At 40.2% G+C, this 21282-nt stretch overlaps 3 protein-coding genes across 3 annotated transcripts; 1 reads left to right on the plus strand and 2 right to left on the minus strand.

The window, feature by feature from the left end:
* Positions 1-343: 343 nt before the first annotated feature.
* slc18a3b (solute carrier family 18 member 3b) lies at positions 344-3301 on the minus strand. Its single transcript, XM_071463473.1, has one exon. The coding sequence runs from the start codon at positions 2606-2608 to the stop codon at positions 1040-1042; it is 1569 nt and encodes a 522-aa protein (XP_071319574.1). The 5' UTR covers positions 2609-3301; the 3' UTR covers positions 344-1039.
* Positions 3302-8844: 5543 nt separating this feature from the next.
* On the minus strand, positions 8845-13057 carry rgrb (retinal G protein coupled receptor b). The gene is made up of 7 exons (XM_071463130.1): positions 12599-13057; positions 12125-12281; positions 11262-11383; positions 10593-10746; positions 10265-10382; positions 9567-9680; positions 8845-9340 (listed from the first exon to the last, which is right to left on the minus strand). The coding sequence occupies exons 1-7, from the start codon at positions 12672-12674 to the stop codon at positions 9200-9202; spliced, it is 882 nt and encodes a 293-aa protein (XP_071319231.1). The 5' UTR covers positions 12675-13057; the 3' UTR covers positions 8845-9199.
* A 3328-nt stretch (positions 13058-16385) lies between these two features.
* On the plus strand, positions 16386-20100 carry lrit1b (leucine-rich repeat, immunoglobulin-like and transmembrane domains 1b). Its single transcript, XM_071463380.1, has 4 exons — positions 16386-16822; positions 17182-17642; positions 17960-18265; positions 18409-20100. Exons 1-4 carry the CDS (start codon positions 16701-16703, stop codon positions 19473-19475), a joined length of 1956 nt encoding a protein of 651 aa, XP_071319481.1. The 5' UTR covers positions 16386-16700; the 3' UTR covers positions 19476-20100.
* Positions 20101-21282: the final 1182 nt, after the last annotated feature.

Below are 21282 nucleotides of genomic sequence, written 5' to 3' on the forward strand. Positions count from 1 at the left end.
CTGTTGCGCCCTTGGATCAGTTCGTGTTTTTGCTTCGGTTTCCTCTCTCATTTCTGTATGTTTGAGAGCGCAATCCCTGCAAACCAAATTGAAACTGGAGAGTATTTTTTCATTAATAACAGAAAGTTTCGTGTTTTTTTTGTTTTTTTTTTTTTCACCTTTCATACAAAACAAAACGGTTTTTTTTTTCAAACTTGGTATTTTAATGATTCTTAAGAAGCACAATAACAATTTGACTCACTTTAGTTATCTAAATTCTTTATATTTCTAACGAAACTGTTAGGCCTGTATTGTTTTTATTCATGTGAAGCGTGAATTGAAGAATGAAATCACCAGTGCCGCACAGATCCGAACAGAGATTTATTAAAACGACAATTCATCAGTGAATACATATGTGTTCATCGGAAGGAGACTGACTTGATTGGCTACGTATGTTTGAACAATTTACATTGTGCATATATCCACATATGTACAAAATCCATTTATTATGATACATTTAATTTCAAATAATAATAATAATGATAATAAACCCATCCGAAATGAAAATATAACAAACACTTTACAAAATTATATTTCACGATTTTTTAAAACAACAGAAGCAAGAAAATGAGGCCTTTGATGTGCAAGTAAAAAAAGTTTCCTCAGAGACTAAAAATATAGGCTATTTTCGTGTAAGGGGGGGGAAATGTGCTGCTTATAGTTGGTCCCATATAATCTTGTACGCACATTTATCTATTTATATCTTTTTACAATACTCAGTGATACACACAAATTCAACAGTAGCTGATAGATCTCTCACAAAACTCCAGTTATACGTCCATGACAAACGCTACATAGACTTGTTCGACACAATTAAATCACAGTCAAGAAGAAAAAAAAACTTTGGAAAACGGGTCACACAATCATGATTTTGGTGATTGGGTGTTTATATTGCACATCGGTACTTACATAAAAGTTTAAATCACTAGGTTATAATCTGCCTGCCTCAAATCTTTTCAGGGGAATGTTTCGGGACGGGGGCGGTCAGAGTGCGGCCGGTCTAAGTGTACTCTGGACCGGACGACTCTTCTGACAAGGACCGCTGTGCTCCGAATGGGTCAAACCCATTTTCATCTACCGACAGGCAGTTCCCTGCCGAACTGTAGCCCTTCTTTTTAGCTCTCCTCTCCTCCATCTTGATAGTATCGTACAGCCCCTGCGGAGCCTCTTCTAACAGGTTATCTCTCTCTGAGTAGGACGGTTTCATTTGGCACACGTTGCGCAGCAGCAGCAGGGCTGGTGCGTAAAGCACATTGAGGAGACCCATTCCCAGACTAAGCTGTACAAACCCGAGATTGTGCACTATCTGCCCGGCTACTATAGGACCCATGGCATATGCAACAGAATATGAAATATCTGCTATGGCATAAACACTCCCATACACAGAAACATGACGCACGTCAACTAAAAACCCAAGTGTCGGCAGCAGGGCCGTGTCTACGAGTGCAATGCCGAAACAAATGCCGCACAACGGGGCGATGAGCTGTCCAAAAGTTTTGCATGCAGGGACCGTGCAGGAGCTGGCTCCTATGATAACCATACCTAAAGCTCCGTAGAACCACTGCAAATTGGGATTCTGTGCTGCCAGTTTAACTGTAATGTACACACCGAGAACGTGGGGGAAGAAGGCTGGGAGCCAGGTGAGTCCCATTTCCCACTGAGAGGAGTGCATGGTGGTCTCCATCCAGTTGGCTATGGTGGGCTCTAGAAAGGCCAGGGGGATGTTGCACACCGTCAGCGCCCCGGCCACCACAGCTATGTACGGGTCGATCATGAGTCTGTATATGGGGGTACCGACTGGCATGTTCTCTCGAGTCCTGTTGGAGAACGGCTTGATGACGGTCAGCAGCAGGACGCCGTCCGCCAGGCAAATGCAGGCGAGCACGATGAAGGGCACTCTCTTGCCCGCGAACTCGTACAGGACCCCCCCGAAGGGAGGCGCCACCAGGCTCCCGAAAGAGATAAACGCCAGAGCGATACCGAGCGCCCTGCTCCTCTCGGCCTCCTCCGTGAATTTGTCAGCTATCATCGCGAGTCCAGAGGTGTCCGCGAAGGCAGACCCCAGACCCTGCAAACTTCTGGCCGCGAAAAGCGTCGTGTAGTTCTCCGCAAACGCGAATATGCAGGTGGACACGAACATAACAGTCAGTCCGATTAAAAGCGGGATGTCATATCCAACCCGGTCTATGAAAGTTCCCGAGAGCGGGTTAACTAACAGCTGCAGGATGGCTTTAGATGCAAAAAGTACTCCTATCTGGATATCTAAATTGTCCTTGTTGCTCTTGTCTTGGCTTGTGCTGTTGGCTGAAGTGTTGGGGTGCATCACCACATGGACGTGCTCTGACTGCTCACTCTCCAGATCAGCAAGATAGTCTGGAATAATTGGCACGATTACCATGTAGAGCATATTGTCCAGCAGGAGAGCCACGCAAACGATCACTAATATGATCCTTCTTTGCTGGTGAGGATCCCTCATCGCGGTGCCTAACTGCTTGGTTCTTTCTCCCATCTCGGACAGTTTCACGGCGGCCGATTTAGCCAGCCCGGAGGATCTCCCTTCTCCATCCATATTGTGCTTTTTTTTTTTTTTTTTTTTTTTTTTTTTTTTTTTTGGGTAGTTTTCAAAATTGTAGTTGTGCTTCTCCCGTCTGCTGCCGATCTTTCAGCACCTCGGATGACTCATTGGTGTTTTCTCTACATTGATGTGATGATCTCCGTCCTCACCTCGCCTGTGCGTAAAGGGAGAGGCGCAGAGGAACTTGGCTGCTTCATCGGTGAAGATGGCTTTCTTCAGCTGCCCCAACTTGCCCTCGCCTCAGCCGCATCCGATCCTGTTTCATGATCTCCCGAGAAGTGACGTGGTGAAATCGCAGATATTCTGCACCGCGCAGAGGCTTCGGCTGCTAATCTTACATGGCAAAGTTTGTTTGGAGCAATTTTTGTTACTTATTTGCAACACCTAGGACGCTCCAAGTCTCTCATCTGTGTTCATACCTCCTATCACCTGTGGCACTTTTGCGCTCAGCTCTGAGACCACGAGTGACTTCGTGGCCATTGGTGCACATTAACCCGCAGGTCCGGTGCTATTTTAGTCCATTTTTTGTCTCCCCTTTTCACCAAGAGCTATGACGCATCGCCAGCTTGCCCCCAAGTGGATCCCTTCGTCACTCGCCTCCTTTATGTTAATTTCCAACCATGGCAGCAATCACTTCAACCAATAAGAGCCAATGAGCACCACATCACGACCCCTCTGCAAGAGCAGGGGAGCGAAAGGGCTTTTTTTTTTCTTCCTAATGGGACTCTTGACTTTGGTATTACGGAAAAATATAATGTTTCATACTCATATATTGGCATACACACATGCGCAGTTGAGATATCTGCAATGATAAATCTTTACTAAAGAAAATCAGCCTGATTTAAACCTCAAGATAAGATAAAAAAAAAATCAATTCATTAAAACAATATAAACTCAATCTCTATTGATATATTTTGGAGAAGTCAGATTTTAGTGAGGCGATGTTAAAGCTTAATAAAACGTGAGCTGATTTCATTGACCGAAGGCTTTAGGGAAAGTTTGGAGTTGATAGAATGAGGTTCTGCCGTGAACTGCAGGAGCCGGGGACGTTTCAGCACCGGGCGGCCGTGGACAGCTCCCGTCGCCAGAGACAAACGTGGGACACACCTGAGCGGCTCGTCACACACTTCCTGTTCATTAACCTTCGTTAAGATGCAGCCATGGAACCAAAGCGTGTTCATGACAACACGGATAAAACATTGAGGCTTCGTGCCTTGAGATAACTTCTGTTGTGACTGTATAGATAAATGCACCATTGCACACAGCTCCAAGATATCCCGGCCTGAAACAACAGCACGGGCCGTTTTTACGTCAGCACAAGACACCAGCGACACCTTGTGGTGAAACTGTACAAGTACACAAAACACATGCGAGAATCATCCCATTCACTCAACGGAGCAATACCGTCCTCTTAAGTTTTGAAATAACTCAACTGTATACATGATGAGAATCAGTGTAAATTAGTTGTTTGTCCCTTGGACACTTTTCAGGTGTATTGTAATTTAGATTAACTGGCAAGACTTTATTTAGATTTTCCCAATTTGTTATTCATGAGCGGCATAAACCAGGTAATTAATAGTTTATAACGCGATAATTGCAGGCGTAAGGAGATGTGTCTTTATCGATGTACTTTGTCAACAGCTCTGACTCTCCCTGTGGACACACACAAGTGGAGGCTGTTGTATATAAAAATAAAGAATGATAATAATGTAAAACACTGATGTAAAGATGTAAAATATTTCTTCATTTGAGAATTTATAATGACTGACGTAAGCACCTTAAATGTTACTGTTGCTGCATATGATTACATTATAGTGTAATAAACCCTTTATTAAATGTTTGTATACTAAATGCCAAAAATACTGGAACTTAAGTTACTGACTATTTTATTATGGTGTTAAAAACTGAATCTTTATTTTCAGCATCATATTGAAAGTATAAAAGGCTTGTGTATTTTTACATTTCTTAACTAGCAGTATTATTATTTGCCAGTAGAGGGCAGTGAAGACTTACAAATAACAAATGTGTAATTCATGATCTGACAGTAAAACCAAGTGTAGCACTCACCCAAATTCAAAACACAAGACTGGAACCTGCTATTTCTGACACCACAGAACTATCAAGTATCTAAATGAATCTGTGTGTTCAAGGCTCAAGATACTTTATGTGTTCCTCAAGGGACAAGTGAAGGCAGGGAGTCCACAAACAAGCATGCACACACAGAATCAAGTTACAAAACACAAGATATCTATAATTATATCAGTGGTCAGTCTTTAGCAGGCAATCTAAAATCCAAGCTCAAAGTAGTCATGTAGTCAATCTAAATTTATAAATAAATAAGTAAATTATGTTTAAAATGTTTGTTTACATCAGTCAAAGACTGATTTCTCTATTATGATTAACTGGGAAACTTTGGCATAGGGTTTTATTTGAATAGGTGCTATTGAATATATATTTCTCTCATTTTACAACTACTACCACCACTACAGCTATTTATAACCATCATCAAGACAAATCTTTTTTTTTTTTTTTTGCAGATTTTCATTCTTAATGTGACAATATATCTTCACCAATGTATGTTTAAATGTGACTTGTGTTGCAGTACCTCTGTCACAGATATTGGTACAGGTAAAAAAAAAAAAAAAAAAAAAGCAACCAAGAGAGCATCTTATTTCTAGCAGTTGCAATCAACACTTATGATGATTACTGTTTGATTGGATGATGGTCTCACCAGGCAGCGGAGGGGTGTTTCCAGTGTGTTCAGTGGATGATTTGATGAAAAAAAGGCAACATTAATTCACCAACAGGAGGATTAACACACCACAGGAAATAACTGCCCAATTTCACTAATGAGAGAGGCTCAGCACAGCAGCAGCTGTTAGATGAACACTTTGTATATTATAGTCATATACTGCAGGACCACTACAGTTTTTTAAACACAGATTTCATATGAGTGACAGTGCAAAGATGTGAGCCCATGGACAATCTCTTCAAACTCACTCTAGTAACTTTGCAGAGTGTCAGCAACAATGCTTTAAAAATGACTCCATGCAAAACCCACAGGAGACACTGAATGTCACATCTGCTGTAATAAAATCAAAATATTAGTAAACAACTGGTGAATGAAAAATCATTATGGTTTAAGAACAGATCCAGACAGTGTTATTTAAGGTCTTTGTTTTATCATGTGACTTCTCCTTCCATCGTGTCATCTAATCTGCCCTATGGACTCTCCTGTGTAATGTTTAATGTAGGATTCACTTTGACCTTTGATTTTCTTTTCTGGAAAACATAAGAAACAAGAAGTGCTCACATTTGACCTGACACATAACTTGTACATGAGGGTGAGACAACATAACTCATCATGAGTTTTTAAGTATTATTCAACATAATCATCAATCATTGCACTTACTGGGCCAACACAATGTTGCTCATTAATTTTTAACTTAGGAGTTCATGCAATCAGTCTTTCCCTATAATGACCTCTGTCCTTCAACTTTAACTGAAGTCTGTTACGTTCTGTTTATTTTTTTTTCTTTCCCACACTGTAAATCAGCAGCTGTTTTATGCACTTAAACAGATCATCAGTTGGTGTAATACAAAGTGCTCTTCAGCCATAATCCTCATTTATGTCCTTGTGTATTTTTATTTTTGTGGAAATCTAATCCAGATGCAGAAAATACTATTTCATATTGTAAACATATGACAAAATCCACAACTTTAAGTGTTTCAGAATGATGAACTTAATGTTCCCATTTAAATTTTTAATTTTTAAATGTTATTTTGTATTGTTTTGGAAAATGAAATGATGTGATGTTCTTCACGGCTGTAGCTATCATTTCCTCAATACTGTCTCTAAGAATTTTGCAGTTTACATTTGTACACAAATAACATTTTGTTGAGGCTCACTTTAACATCTGTAAATATATTACTTAAATACATTGTGATTTAAATGTATAATGGAATATATTATATGAAAGAAAAATGAGAAATAAGTAGAAATGTCAGATTTTTGGTGTCTATCAAATTTTTCTGAATGGGGTAGGTTTGCACTCAGGGAACTAATGACCTCAGTATTTCTAAATTTCAGGCTGTGGCCCTTTGTCCTTGTGTTCTTAAGGTTGAAATCTGACTCTGATTAACTAAATCTATCTGAACATGTCACATGTGTTGTGGGGCTGCTGTTTGTGCTGCGTAAGGACAGATGTTTTTACACCATGTGTCTCTGGCCAGCATTAGATTTAACACATTTACTGTATCATCACTATTCAAGCACATGCAGGAACACTTTCACCTCTCCTTGTGGGTGGATGGCGATCCCAATCCTGACTCAACTGAATGAGAACCACTGCAGTCAGATTTAGTTAACGGCACAATGTTTTGGAAGAAAGCTCAGTGAGGCTGTACCTGTCTGTGACAAGTTGTTCTTCCTGTGAGCTTGTTGCTATTAGTGCTGCTTCTATCTATAGCGCTGTTTGAATTAGATCACTAGCCCACACACTGACTTATAATCAGCTGACATTCAAAGGAACCACTCTTTCCATGAAAGTGATGCTAATCTGTTGGATTTCCCATTCTCTCCTGAGAAAAACCCAGCTCATCCCATGTAGATGCAGCAGTACAGTTTATGAGGAAGTACATGATTATGTCCAACATTAAACACGTGCTAATAAGCACAGCTTGCTCATGCGCTGGAGGGACATCCAACACTAAAGAATCAGCTGCATAAGACAAGTCCTGAGGCTAGCTCCTTACTTCATTTTTCAATTTATACCTACTGTTAGCTTCTAAAAGGACTTTTATACATGAAGTAGGTCTTTGACCAAGATATTGTATTAAATATTCTTTATTGAGCAAGTAAGGACTGCGTGAGACATTTTAAAAGATAATATAATACACAGAAAGCCAACGATTTCATCTAAATGTGTTGGTTTCCCTTGTTTGAAAAAACACGCTTTACATTTAAAAGAGTTATTTTATAGTCTCACTGGCGCTTGGATTGAATGAAGGATTTTGACTTCAAGTGAGTTTTGTCATTGTTTGCACATTGATTTTGAGTTGGTTCAAGTCTTCTGCGCCCATCTGTGTTACTGTGAAGATGTCACTGCTCTCCCCTCTGGACATGTAATCCCCTGATTTGTGCCCTGACAATTTGTAAAGCAATGCCTTCATTGGGAACAGTGTCACAGCTGCTACATGCTGATAACACTGCAATTGAAGACTTAAATACAATGTGTTATTTATCTAATTTAACAGGTCAATTAACAACCAATTGAACAGTGTCAACAGGACTATTTCAGGACTCTCTGGACCTGCGTGATTGTAGCTCATTAGGGCCGACTCCTCCTGTGTTAAGACGTGCAGCCATTGACGGTGAGAGGATTTCACTTGCTGACGACTGCCTGGCAAGAACATCAGTCACCTCTGAGGTTAGTGTGACAGAGACTTTGTCTCACTGTGGCTTATTTCTGGAGTGCATGTATTTAGCAGCTCGGAGATCAGAGTGCTGTAGTCTCCTCTTCTCTGCTGCCTCGCTGACACTGTAACACTTGCCATAAACATGGCTCATGTTTTGAAAAGACAAAATCAAATTCATGTAAACCAAGGACAGGGGTAAAACTGAGCAAAAAATGTGGCTGCCCTGACTAATCGGTGTCAACAGGGATCCATTCCTCAAATATCCCAGTCTACCTGAATGTCTTCTTATCATTTAACCTACCTACCTACTTTCCTAACAGCTTCATCTAGACCTCACAGGTTTGATATCTAGTTACTTCAGTAAACAATTGCGCAAAGGTCATGTGCATAGAAAGAGGAGGCCAGAGTCTGCACTCTCGCTGGTTACAGTGGGCTCTGCATTTGTTTTTGAGCAACTCAGCACAATGAAAAAGTTCAATAACTGCTAAATAAGTTCCACAAGGAGAATGTGAAGAGGAAAACACCTTCAATAATCAGCTACCTCGAAATGTGATTAAATTCACTATGTCTCAACTATAGCATAATTGCATAATAGAGTCTTAACACAGTGAATGCCTCCTTACTATATAAAGAAGTTACATCACCTTAAACAGTCTGTGTAACAATAACACAATGCATTAAGCTTCTTAGTAAATGCATGGGGAATCACAGGGCATGTCCGCATGCTGGGTAATTGCAGAAATTAGGCTTCTTACTCAAAGCAGTTCAGTTGAAGTGAAAAAAAACAATTTGAAAATAGACGGAGCAAACAGTAGAAGAGCAGCAACACATTTTTTTTTTTATTGTAAGTGGTTTAACACAGGCAGAGGAGCAGTGCAGGTTAAAGACAAATTGCTGAAGTAAAGTTGCAATAATTTGAAAATGGATAAATTACCTGCAACACATACAGTAAATTAACACAAATCCGGCATGAGGCTACAGTGGCAGCTCCAAATGTAAAATTGTCCTGAGTGTCATCTACTCCCCATGTGTGAAAAAATTACAACTGTACAGGCATCTAAGTGGCTCAGTGATTTTTACTTTACAACACCCTACCAAAAGTATGAGGAATATCATAAGAGCAAATGATGGGCTCGGATTTTTTGCCAGAAGACACTGAGTTTCCTTTTATTTTGACTTCTTAATAACTGGATCAACAATCTTTTGTCCAGTGAGGAAGTGCCACACGCCCCCTCGGTAGAACTCATTTCCAAATGAGTAGAGAAGGGCATTGAAGATAGGATTTGTCTTCGCAAGAACTGGAAGCACCTGGGGGAGGAAACAAGTACTCCAATCATTTTCAAAATACTTGATTTAAAGCATCGCTCTGGTTTATTACAGTCTGGGTGTTTTTGTAGTACTGGTCATCATTTTGGCTGGACATGAAAACATTGTTCTCAACAAAGTAATTGGTGATATAGAAACATGGCAACATCAACAAAGACAGGCTGTAAACAGCTTGTATCTTCCCTCAACTAACGATATAAGTACTCACCATTCGCAGCTTTGGAGACACGACCTTCACGTTCTCAAAGCAGGCGTAGATACACATGAGGACGTAGGGGCCCCAGCACATCAGCATGACCCTCAAAGGCAAACTGGTGTTAAACTAGAAAATAAAGTTCAGTGTATTAGTACAGATATTACACGCGCAGTTTGGTGGATTTAGGACTTCCAGATGAAACAATGAAGGTTTACCATATAAAGTGTTTGTACAACAATGAAATTTGTGACATTTTGTTTTTGTGATGCTCACAGTACTAAAAAACACCTTTGAAATTAGTTCCAAGATTTTTGGAAAATTCACTCATTCACTTTATTGCTAAAAGTGAGTCGAGAAGATTGATACTACTCACATAGCTGTGCGCTAAATATGAAGCTAGAGCCAGAGAACAAGATAGCTTAGCTTAGCATAAAGTCTTGAAGCCGGGGTTAATAGCTAACCTGGCTGTGTCCAAAGTTCAAACATACACCTCCACCAAATTTTCTACTTGTGTTATTTGCCACAAAGTGAACTGTACAGAGGATTGCTGTAAGCTAGCTAGCCAGAGGAGGCATAAAGTAATCAGTCAGATAAAGTAGTAAAATTAATTTTCTCTGCCATAACTGATCTAACGTTAAAACAAAACAAAAAACAAAAAGAAGTGTAGCGTTTCCTTAAGATGCATTGTGCAAATACTGTGGCACGTTTACCCTGTGCTGATGGACCTTCTTGAAGTGTTTGTAGATGGAATCGTAACATGACAACATGGTGACAGCTGGGAACATCAGGTAGAGCAGCACCAGAGTTAGCATGTAGGTCACATAGTCCCTGTTGAAGGAGATGAATAGGAAAATAAACTGGATTATGGTAAATACATGCTCCATGTAGCTGCTGTTTCTGAGAGCGTTTCCTACATTATAATAATTTTGCTGAACGTAGACATAGAATTATAAATTGGCATATAAGAAAAGCAAACTTGCCATTTGGCCATGCTAACATTCCAGATTTAGTATCATTTGTACGTTTCTATAACTCCACCTGTCCCCTCTGGTGTAATCCAGTGTGCAGCAAGTCCTCATTGGCTCAAAGTCATAGACGCCCCATCCCATTAGAGGAACAGCAGCCCAGAAGATGGACAGAATCCAGATAATGCCGCTCATTGTCAGGGCTGTGCTCCAGAAGAGCTTCTGTCCTATAGAATAAAAACATGCACAATGTTAATTGGTTGAGAGTAGACATTTGATTTTGATTTAACACAAGGAATGTGTAATTTGTTTGTTGTAGGTAATAACACGTTTTTTATATTTTTACTGTGCTTTTATTCCTTTCACCAGAATCTAAGATGTCAAGTTTGTCCCTGTGGCATTATTCATAAATCTGCTGTGGAAAACTAATTGAAATGCTTAAGTAATAATAATGTATTAATCAATGTATCCGGCACTTCTCCTAAATTTGTCCCATACCTTCATTATTTTCTACGAATGTGAGAAATAAATCATGTAGGTTTATTGTGGTTTCACCATGAAATTTTAATTTAAACATTTTTAAAATAAGTATATTAGAAGTCCAAAATCTATAAGTGAGGGTTTTACAACCATGTTTAATTTGATTTTAAACATGACACATTTTAAAGTATTTCCACACACACAATTTGACTTTTCTGCACAGTGAATTGAATGTGCAGTACTGGTAATAACCTGTACTCACTGGTGCAATACTGGTGATATCTGTCCCAAGCGATGGCAGCCAAGAAACTGATGGAAGCCAGGACTGCTATCATCCCCTGGAAACCATGGTAACCACATCCATCTTGACCAAATGGCCAATATCTGGAGAAGACAGAAAAACTCTACTCATTAAACAATGTTATTATAAAACTATGACAGGCTGTAAATGCAGGTCAGTTACATTTTTTAAAGCATGGTTGTCACAGAATAATGGTCAGATTTCCTTGCTACTTCTACCCTTTACCCCAGGTTGCATATACACTAGCTCTGAGCTGTTAGCAGTTACATCAAAGAGTGATGTTCAACTGTCAGACTGTTCTAGCCCTCCCACCTGTCGCCAAAAAATTAAAAAATATGTATATTTTTAATCATCCTATATGGAAATTGGTAACTGCTAATTTGTTTATTAATACTGCATGCATCACTAAAGTGCATTATAAACTGAAATAATTGGATCCTTAAGACAACTCCTGCATTGTTAGTAAACAAATGGGGGTTAGGGGGTCGACAGGGGCTCCCTTAGCCCTGCTGACACCCTGTTTTAGAATCACTTTAAATATACAGGAGCTTTATACAGTCAAAAACTTTATTTAAATATTGCTTTATTTTTCTACTACCTCCCATCAGGTTTGCTACAAAATGTGAACTTTACACACTGAATAAAGTGGATTGTGGATTGGATTATGAAACCCAGAGGCTTATTTAGCTTGTGACACTTGATGGCTGATATCAAAAACTAAGCCTCTTTTGTTGGGGGAGGGTTGCTGAAAGAAATGTAGTACCCTCCTGATTTAAAAAAAAAAAAAAAAAAAGATTTTAAAATAGACTTGAACAGTTTGTTACCTGAGGTAGCTGGCATAGGCAGCTGTGAGTCCATTAATATTCAGACTGAGGTCAGCCACAGCAAGATTGAAGACAAAGAAGTTACTGGGAGAGCGCATCTCCTTCACCCTGAGGAAAGACAGGATGCTGATGGCGTTTAGGAAGAACCCAAGCAGCCCTGAAAGCGACAAAGAAATTGAGATTTCCAATTAATATTCAGGGCATATTGACTTTAACCCCACTTCTCAGTTTGAATCCATCAGCACAATCTTGTAACCCGGATCTTACCCTAAATTTTTGCAAACTTCAAGTTCATGAAACAGCCTGTACTTAAAGATAGTTTCTCTGTGAATAGTCAAGTTTGGAGTTTAAGGTTTTCTAAAAAGCCAATGCTTGTGAAAAGATGCTTTTTTCTATACACACACAAATGTTTTCAGGGTGCACTGTCCCTTTAATGCTTGGATAAACATGACTTCCTGTGTGTTCTCCACTTACCCCCAACGAGAAGCGCTGTGCCGAAGGAAAACATGTCAAACTCCGTGAACCCCTCCGGTAACGTATACGCTGCCATGTTGAGATGCACAAATGAAACGCTGCTCCGAAGACAAGTCCTTCTCCCGTGGTGTAGCGCAGCAGTCTCCCACAAAATGACGCCTTTATAAAGGCTCTTTCACGTGAAAACGCATAAAGAGACTTATCTTAGTGAAAGCCCCTTCTGCAATCCCCCGAGGAATGTCCTAACGAGCAGACCTCCTCAAAACTGTCTAAGAGGCAACATGTTTGCGCGTTTGCTGCGAAACCCTTTGATCCAAAAGTCACAAAATATGTGATATATATATATATTTTTTGTCAGTTTCAAACTTTTCTGCAGACGCCACTCGGTGCAAAGACCAACTCCCCTTCGACCAGTCCACTTAATACAGCTGTTGATCGTTGATAAGAAGAGAGAATGGCAGCATGGGAAATGTTGTCTTTCAAGATACTGCATAGGCTTAGATGTGATCATTTTAACTCTTCAGTGCAGTTGGTTGATTTGCTCCTCAGCAGGAGCCAAAAACCAGTTTAAAGCAAATCACAGTATTAACTCTTCATCATACTGCCAACACAGTAAAATCATTTGCTTTATTCTAAATTTTATTTGTACTTGGAGTTTTTCCAAAATAAAAAGTATTGTGCATTGTTTCTGAAATAAGGAGGTGGACATGGCCTATAATAACACCACTGCTTCAATGGTATGAGTGCACACACATGTTTCACTCTCATAGCTTTATAAAAAAGACAGAAATCTTTCCTCTGAGACAAATTATTACTGGTCTGACTATTTCTGAGACATATTATTATTGGTCTGACTATTCCACACTTAATCCAGGAAATAAAGGCTACAGATCTGACTTTGAATACCTTCGTCTTGCATACCTGTAGACAGTGTATGGTGCAGTTAACATAATGTGTATTTGCAATTTGGAGAACTGTTACTGACATCACTGTTATGATCAAATGGCAGTAAAATAGGTGGGATACACCTTTACATATTTTGGAATCAAATCAGACTCCTGTCTTTTTCTCAGCACAGTGACTCTGTGTAGGAAACTCAAGACTTTTAAAGTATGGAGAGATATTTTACATTTTAAACTGTTTTCAGAGTCAGTACTCCTCTCTTTCAAAATGACAGTATTGAGATCATCAGCCACTGTAGTTGACTTTTGCCAAGTCACACTGAAAACAAACCTCATTATGCAGGAACCCTCCACGTCCCTTCTAATAACATTTAATTACTCCAACATTTACTCCAACTGTCATTAGTATTATAAACAAACAGAAAATGACTAGATACTCAGTATATTTTAACTCTGTGTATGTTTCCCCCTGTGTACCTTCCTCTGCTAACTTTTGATTTTAATTTCACTGAGCATCATTTCTGAATTCAAGAGTTAAACTCACAAATTCCTGCAAACTACAACTAAGTGTAAAAGGTCAAATTAAAAGCATCAGGACCTCATTCATTTACTCATTTATCTGTCTTGAACTGTTGACCAAAACAACCCTTAAAAACAAGGTCACCGGAAAAGTGCCCTTTGGCTTTCACAGCAGCCCGAAGCTTTTAAAATGTAACATTTGGGCAGACTCTGATTGCACCACTAATCTGTCCACAGATTACCGCAGACTCATTAACTATGAAGTAATGATGTGTCCCAATGGACTTATAATGCCCTTTTCTCAAACTGCCCATATTGTCCTGACTAAAAGCTCAGCGTCCCATCCGGTTACAGGCTTCCTCACTTTCTGAAAAAAAGCTGCAATGTCAGTGCTTACCACTGCATCTGCTGCTCTGGCACAAGGGACTCAATGTGGCAGCAGAGACATTGTTCTCTTATAGATAAATTGACAATCTGGAGCATCTGATTTGTTCTTCAGCATGTTTGTCTGCTGCCCTAAAATCCCCAAAAAAGGCCTGTGAAAGTGTTGAGGGAGCCGTGTGAGGCCATGCAGGAACATAAAGCAGCAGAGTGCCAATTTCACAATGTAAAAGATTTGATAAAACAGTCTGTTAATCTACAGCAGCTGAGTGTGACGAAATAAGAGCCAGGTTGAACCAGTGCAACACACACGGAAAAAAAAAATGAATGCAGTGATTGATGAACTTGTAGAAATTGCAATGGCTGTAACCTGACCTGAATCTCTAATATGTTTTGCCAAAGTGCTTGCACCTTTGTAGTGGTTGCACATTGGTGTGTTGCCAAATAGTTAATTACACCACAATAATCTGCAGGTTTTACAATAAAACAAAGGTTTCACTGTTAAAATTGCATTTACACACACAGACTAAGGAACAGGAGAAAGATGAACAACTGACACAAATGTTGTTATTTATTCCTGCCAACGTATCAAGTGATAAACATCAGAGGAAACTGAGGAGAACCGGAGTACCTGTGCTTGCTGCTTTTCCTCTACTACAGAAGGAGATTTTTTAAAACTTTTATCTAATGACTTATCTAATGATGTTGATGTGGATAAAGTATATCTGTTGTTAGGTAAAATAAATCTTAGAAATGAATGTTTCTTTGAGAATGTTTCTTTATGTGAAGTTTCACTTTTTTCAGTATTTCACTCCTTCCAAATTTCCATAATACAACACTGACAGGGGCCATTCTTCATTTAAATTTTTTATTTTTTATTTTTTTTACTTTTGGTATAAATATCCTTTTGAATGTAGTCCCTTGAGACAATATATCAACGCCTTTCTCATCCCAGATCCAAGATGTGTCCTACTAGAGATCAGATGAGGAGAGGAGAGGCAGGGAGAGATGCAAGGTTGGATGTTTTTCTCTGGTCAAGCCTGGGACAACCCTCCTGAAAGAAATAGAACAAAGATGCATTAATGAGAGACAGAGAGATGACTGGATTAAAGGATTTGAAATCCCGGTCGGACAGCCACATCTTTAAACCCCTGCACCTGTGAAAAACCCTCGGAGACTGTGACATGTCTGTCAGCCACAAAGTGTGTCACACTCAAACACACATTTTCATACAGAATTTAACATGCGTCTGCAGGTAAATTCTTACTACATAATATTATATCAATATATAATAGTAACTGTAAAAAATGCTGCTTATTCTCACGTTATTCTTGGACTTTGCATCGGTGAAGGAGAAAACAAAGAGTGAATGTCTATAGGATCAGATAAAGTCCAGGGTTTATTTTACTTCCCTTTGAGAAATGATGCTTTTCTTCCAATCAGAAATTAAAAACATAAAGAGGAAGACAAAAAAGAAAAATAAAATAAAATAAGCTCAGTGATCCTCTGGAAGGGGTGACATGGTGCTGTCAACAGACATTTATCGGGTTTGAAATGTGGGTCCAATAACAAGAAGGTCAGTAATCCAATACACTGGACACCCTCACTAACTCTCCGCTGCCATCTAGTGACCACAGCTTGAGGACTGCAACAGGAGCAGAGCTGTGTCAAAATGAGCTGTGACTGACATCCACGGGCTTTCATATCACAGATCACAGCTGCAATCTGTTGTTTTGGTGACTAACTGTCCATGCAGGGTGTATTACATACTATATAGAGTACAAGGCTATATCACATCACAAAAAAATGGCAGCGTGAAAAACAAAAGATGTTTCAAAAATGTCAAGGAATTCATCACTTTAAAATCTTTCTTCAGGAAAAAAAAAAAAAACATATAGCCTACATATATTAAATATGCGTGATTGTTACCTACGTGTAGATATATGTTGGGCTTTCAGGCCTGTAGTTTCTACCTGTATTTAGGTGTGCACGGTTAGGTGTGTCCATAATTAACCATCCAATCAATCACTGGAAAGAACTTCCACCAGAATGAAAGTGAAAACGATGCAGCCTATCAGCTTCCAGGAAGCAACGGCCTAATCGTGTGAATGAAAATAACCCAAGTCCTTCGCTAATCCCTGCCTATCCCTTTTATCTCAGGATTCAGACCAGTCGGAGCAGTATGGAACTGTGAGCCTGCAAAACAACCACGATGCGCCCGATGTCCCGTCAGACCAAGTAGCTGCGCCTGTCCAACCGTGGTCCAGCGGCACAGCGTTGAGCAACGCACGGGAGACAAAATGAGTCCACGTTTTACTGCCGCTTTTTGTTTGGCTTTAGTCTTTCTTCCCGTGTTGGGTGGTTCATGTCCTGCGCAATGCAGCTGCTTCTTCCACAAATTAAGCGACGGATCGAAAGCAAGGTATGAACAGCAAATACTACCAGTTGTTCCTGTTTGAATTTTATCCTCAGAGCATGCTTCTTTTTTTTTTAAATTTCTTTCGTGCAAAAGAGCTTTTTTACTGTAGCTGTCTTCTATTCATCCGGTCTGTATTGTAGAGGATTAACTTGGAGTTGCTCTTTAATCTTCTTTGCTTGTTACTGAACAATGGTCTGCCACGTTTTCCTCAAATAAAGGCTTAACTCTATTATTTTAATGTTAAACAGAGGGAGAAAATGTTAGTCACTAATTTTACTTATACAAACCCCATTAAGTTTGGAAGCAGCTGTAATATTGTACTTATTTTAAATAATAATATTTGTCTTATTTTTTTCTTGCAGGAGCGTACTTTGCAACGATCCAGAGATCACTGTGGTCCCTCCAAATTTCCCCACTGATACATCAAAGCTTCGTATTGAGAAAACGGCAATCACGAGGATTTCTAGCAACAACTTCCACTACCTTAACAACCTGGAGTTTCTCTGGATGTCTTTCAATTCACTGAACTCACTGAATGTGGACAGTTTTCGGGGTCTTTACAACCTGGACGAGCTCAGGCTGGATGGAAACTCTCTCACCTCCTTCCCCTGGGAGTCTTTGACTGATATGCCAATCCTGAGGCTCCTCGACTTACACAACAACAAGATCTCCACCATCCCTGCCGAAGCCACCATGTACATAAAGAATATCACCTATCTGGACTTATCCAGCAACACTCTGACAACTGTTCCTGCTGACGTTCTCACAATGTGGCTGAGTGTGAAGCCACCACAGGACAGCGATTCCTCCAAACTAATTCTCGGTGAGGCTCAAGCTGTTTGCATATTAAGAGACTAGAAAGTATTCTTTTTAAGCTGCCGTGCATGACGGCCACTTCTTTGACACCAGATGCATTTAAAGCTGAGTTAGGGATTAGTCTAATTATAGTTATTGTGTGCAGTGTGTCAAGTTGTCAGGCTAATTCTATTTATTGAAACTTAAAGCCACAAGGTCTTAGTCTAAAAATGATACATTGGTGTTGTGTAAAGATGCAGTAACAGTAGTTTATATGAAGACGCTGAGGTGAAAAAAAAAAATCTTGTCTTGACAGCCCTTTGTCACACTTTGTTTCCCGTACAGGCCTCCATGACAACCCGTGGCTGTGCGACTGCCGGCTGTACGATCTGGTCCAGTTTCAGAAGTCCCCATCATCATCTGTGGCTCTAGTCGACACCAGGCTGAGGTGTGCCGATCCGGAGAGCCTGTCAGGGGTTCTTTTCACCGATGCGGAGCTGCAGAGGTGCCAGGGCCCTCGGGTGCACACGGCCGTGGCTCGTGTTCGGAGCTCACTGGGCAACAACGTCTTGCTGCGCTGTGGCACGGTTGGAGTCCCCATTCCCGAGCTGTCCTGGAGCCGTGCTGATGGCAAGAAAATGAATGGCACCAGTAAGTTCTGCTGAACTAATTAAAGATGTACTTAGATTAGAGCAGTATCTATTTCTGACCAAGATAAAGCATCAATGAGATTAAAGTTATTCTTTTTGTGCCAATCTGCTTAACGCTGCGCACTTCTGTTTTTTGTGTTTCAGTCCAGGAAGAGATTTCAAAGGAGGGCATCATTTGGTCTATTCTGAGCGTGCCTGCAGTCTCCTACCATGACTCTGGGAAATATGTGTGCAAAGCAACCAATTTTGTGGGCACTGCAGACGCCATCATCTCCTTGGTAATCACAGATTCCTTTCGGTCAGAGGAGACAGGAGGTGGTGTTTCTAAGAGAAACAGAGGGAAGAAACCTGGTGGCATTGGAAGAGCAGCATACCAGGAGAAGCTTATTGCCAGATACGTTCCTCCACCAACAACCACAGCTGGACAGCCCATCATTGAACCTCTCAATGGCAAAGGCGTGACTGGGAAGTATGAGATCGAGAGCTACAGCATCTCTGATGGCGCTTCCCAGGGACGAGGCAAGGCATCAAACGCCCAGAAGCCCCAGGATACGGAGCAGGATGTTTTGAACTTAGTAGCCAACGCCTCCTCCTTGCAACAAGCCCCAGAGAAAAGGGTAGTTCGCTCGGTGAAGGTGATCGGTGACACCGACCATACTGTCTCCCTGAACTGGCGAGCCCCCACAGCCACAAACACCACAGAGTTCAGCGTCCTATATGCAGTATTTGGTGAGAGAGACATGCGTCGCATCAACGTGGGTGCTGGAAGGAACCGGATCACCGTTGACGGCCTTGTGCCAAAGACAAAGTACATTGCTTGTGTTTGCGTCAAAGGCCTCATCCCAAAAAAGGAGCAGTGTGTAATCTTCTCAACAGACGAGGCGGCCAGTGCCAGTGGCACTCAGAAGCTTATTAATGTAGTGGTGATAACGGTGGCGTGTGTGATTGCCGTCCCCCTGACACTGATTGTGTGCTGCGGGGCACTAAAGAAACGCTGCCAAAAGCTGCTGGGGAGGCAGTCCAAGGAGATGCAAGACTCTTACGTCACGTTTGAGACCCTCGGCCCCGGGGCCAAAGCTAAAGGGATGGAGGGGGAGTATCTTACCAGGCTAAACCCTGATGAATCCAACAGGCTGCTCTCAGCCAGGTCAAGTGTTGACTCAGAGGCCACAGCGAGGACTGAGGGGCCACCCAATGAGTATTTCTGCTAAAACCAAACATATGCCTCAAACTACAGAGGTTGCACTTTGTTTTCTAACAGCCTGTGATGTGAAAAGAAAAAATAAAAGTGCTCAGAGACTCAAAAGACTCAAATGATCCTCTTGTAAGGGTCTTCAGAGGACACTGATAGCTCTTTCAGCATTGGATGTATGAAATTATTTTACAGCCTTGTGGAAATGAAAACCACCATTCTTTCATTTGGTGGAAACAAAAAAGGGAAAATATACACAATGATGGTTTCAATATTTACATGTGGTGTAAATGTGTATTTTGTTTTTTTTGTTCATCATGCACTTTTAAAGGTGATATTTTGCAGAGAGAAATGTTTTGAAATGTTGCCCTAAACTGTCTAAAACCCATCATTTTTCTTTTTTTTTCCAAGATGTAACCTCTGCATTGTGTTAAAATCTTTATTTAAAACATAAAGTATTTAGAGAAATGATGGACCAGCAGTTATTAGTCTATTTTGCATGTCTGTATGATGTTAATGTGCCAGGTTTACTGTTGGGTCAAAAACCTAAAATACCGTACATTTTATAATGTGTAAATATTTGTGACCTGAAATATGAGTGTATGTATGAATGTACTGTATAAAAATAAATATTTTTATATTGATGAATGTGGACAAGCTTTTTTTGTTTCATCTCACAATATTATTTTATTATGTTTTTTAATAAATTATTCATCTTTACTGAATAAATTAGCCTGTTACATGCATTAAAATGAACGTAAACATTTATCATGCAGATTGCTAATTCACTCAACAACAATTAAAATTATGTAGCGAGTTTCAGTGAAGATCTTCTGAGTATAACGCTGTGAATTTTCATTGTTAGCTATGCTAGCAGGGTCACTTTATGGTTGGCAATGTTGGTCTATTCACAACTCGGCAAAAATATCCATGTTCGTCACAGGATGAATCCTATTGACTTTGAAGGTCCTGGCTTTTCTTCGAGCACCAAGATGATGATATTTGTGATTGTGGATGAAACGTTTACAATATTGGATGAATTTACCTAAAAATGTACCTACAGTTCAGTAGCACCACCATTCTCTAATAAAGATTTATCACTTAATGAAACTCTTGAGAACCTAGTTGGCCTACACATAAATTTGTGTAGACTGATTCATCCCCATGTTGATCTGTTAATAACAAACCTTAATCAACTTCAGGAAACAGATAGGTTTGTCCTTCGTGATAAAACAGACATCTGGTATTGAAGCAGAATAGAAAAATACAATTTTTTGGTAGATGTCTTAAGTTTATATTTTTTGCAAGCAGATTAACAGTAAGCAATCACCAAAATCAGATCCTCAAGTTAAATCGTCTATATTGCAGAGCATCTGATTAATCTTTTTCCCTGTTAAGACTAGAACGTATTTTCATAAAAAGCTTGGGCAAAAAGGAGAAGGTTGTCTTTAAGATTGAACCGGCAGTGCTGTAGATGTTCTCTGTTTTTACACTTTCTTTGTTTGCTGATTTGGCCTTTAACAACCTGAGAGACAACCAGTGCTCAGATTATTGAGGTCAGGCTACAGTCCTCCAGACATCTGTCTCTCTGTCTCTCTGTCTCTCTGCAGCCCTCCCTCTTTTTGCTGCTAAGCCTGACGGGCTCCGGCCCACTTAATAGAAATGGGCCTCATGTCATGTCAGTGTCTGTTCTTTGGTGGGGGACAAATAAATTAAATTAAACTGATGCAAAGCATTTTGGGGTCATACCGGAAAGTAGAGCAGTACAATGAAAAATCACTCATTGGATCAGGATTGAGCAAAATTTGTACAGACTGTTTTCATGC

The sequence above is a fragment of the Trachinotus anak genome, unplaced genomic scaffold (assembly GCF_046630095.1).
Source record: "Trachinotus anak isolate AG129_WGS33_773 ecotype Australia unplaced genomic scaffold, CSIRO_AGI_Tana_v1 ptg000025l, whole genome shotgun sequence".
NCBI classification, from domain to species: domain Eukaryota; kingdom Metazoa; phylum Chordata; class Actinopteri; order Carangiformes; family Carangidae; genus Trachinotus; species Trachinotus anak.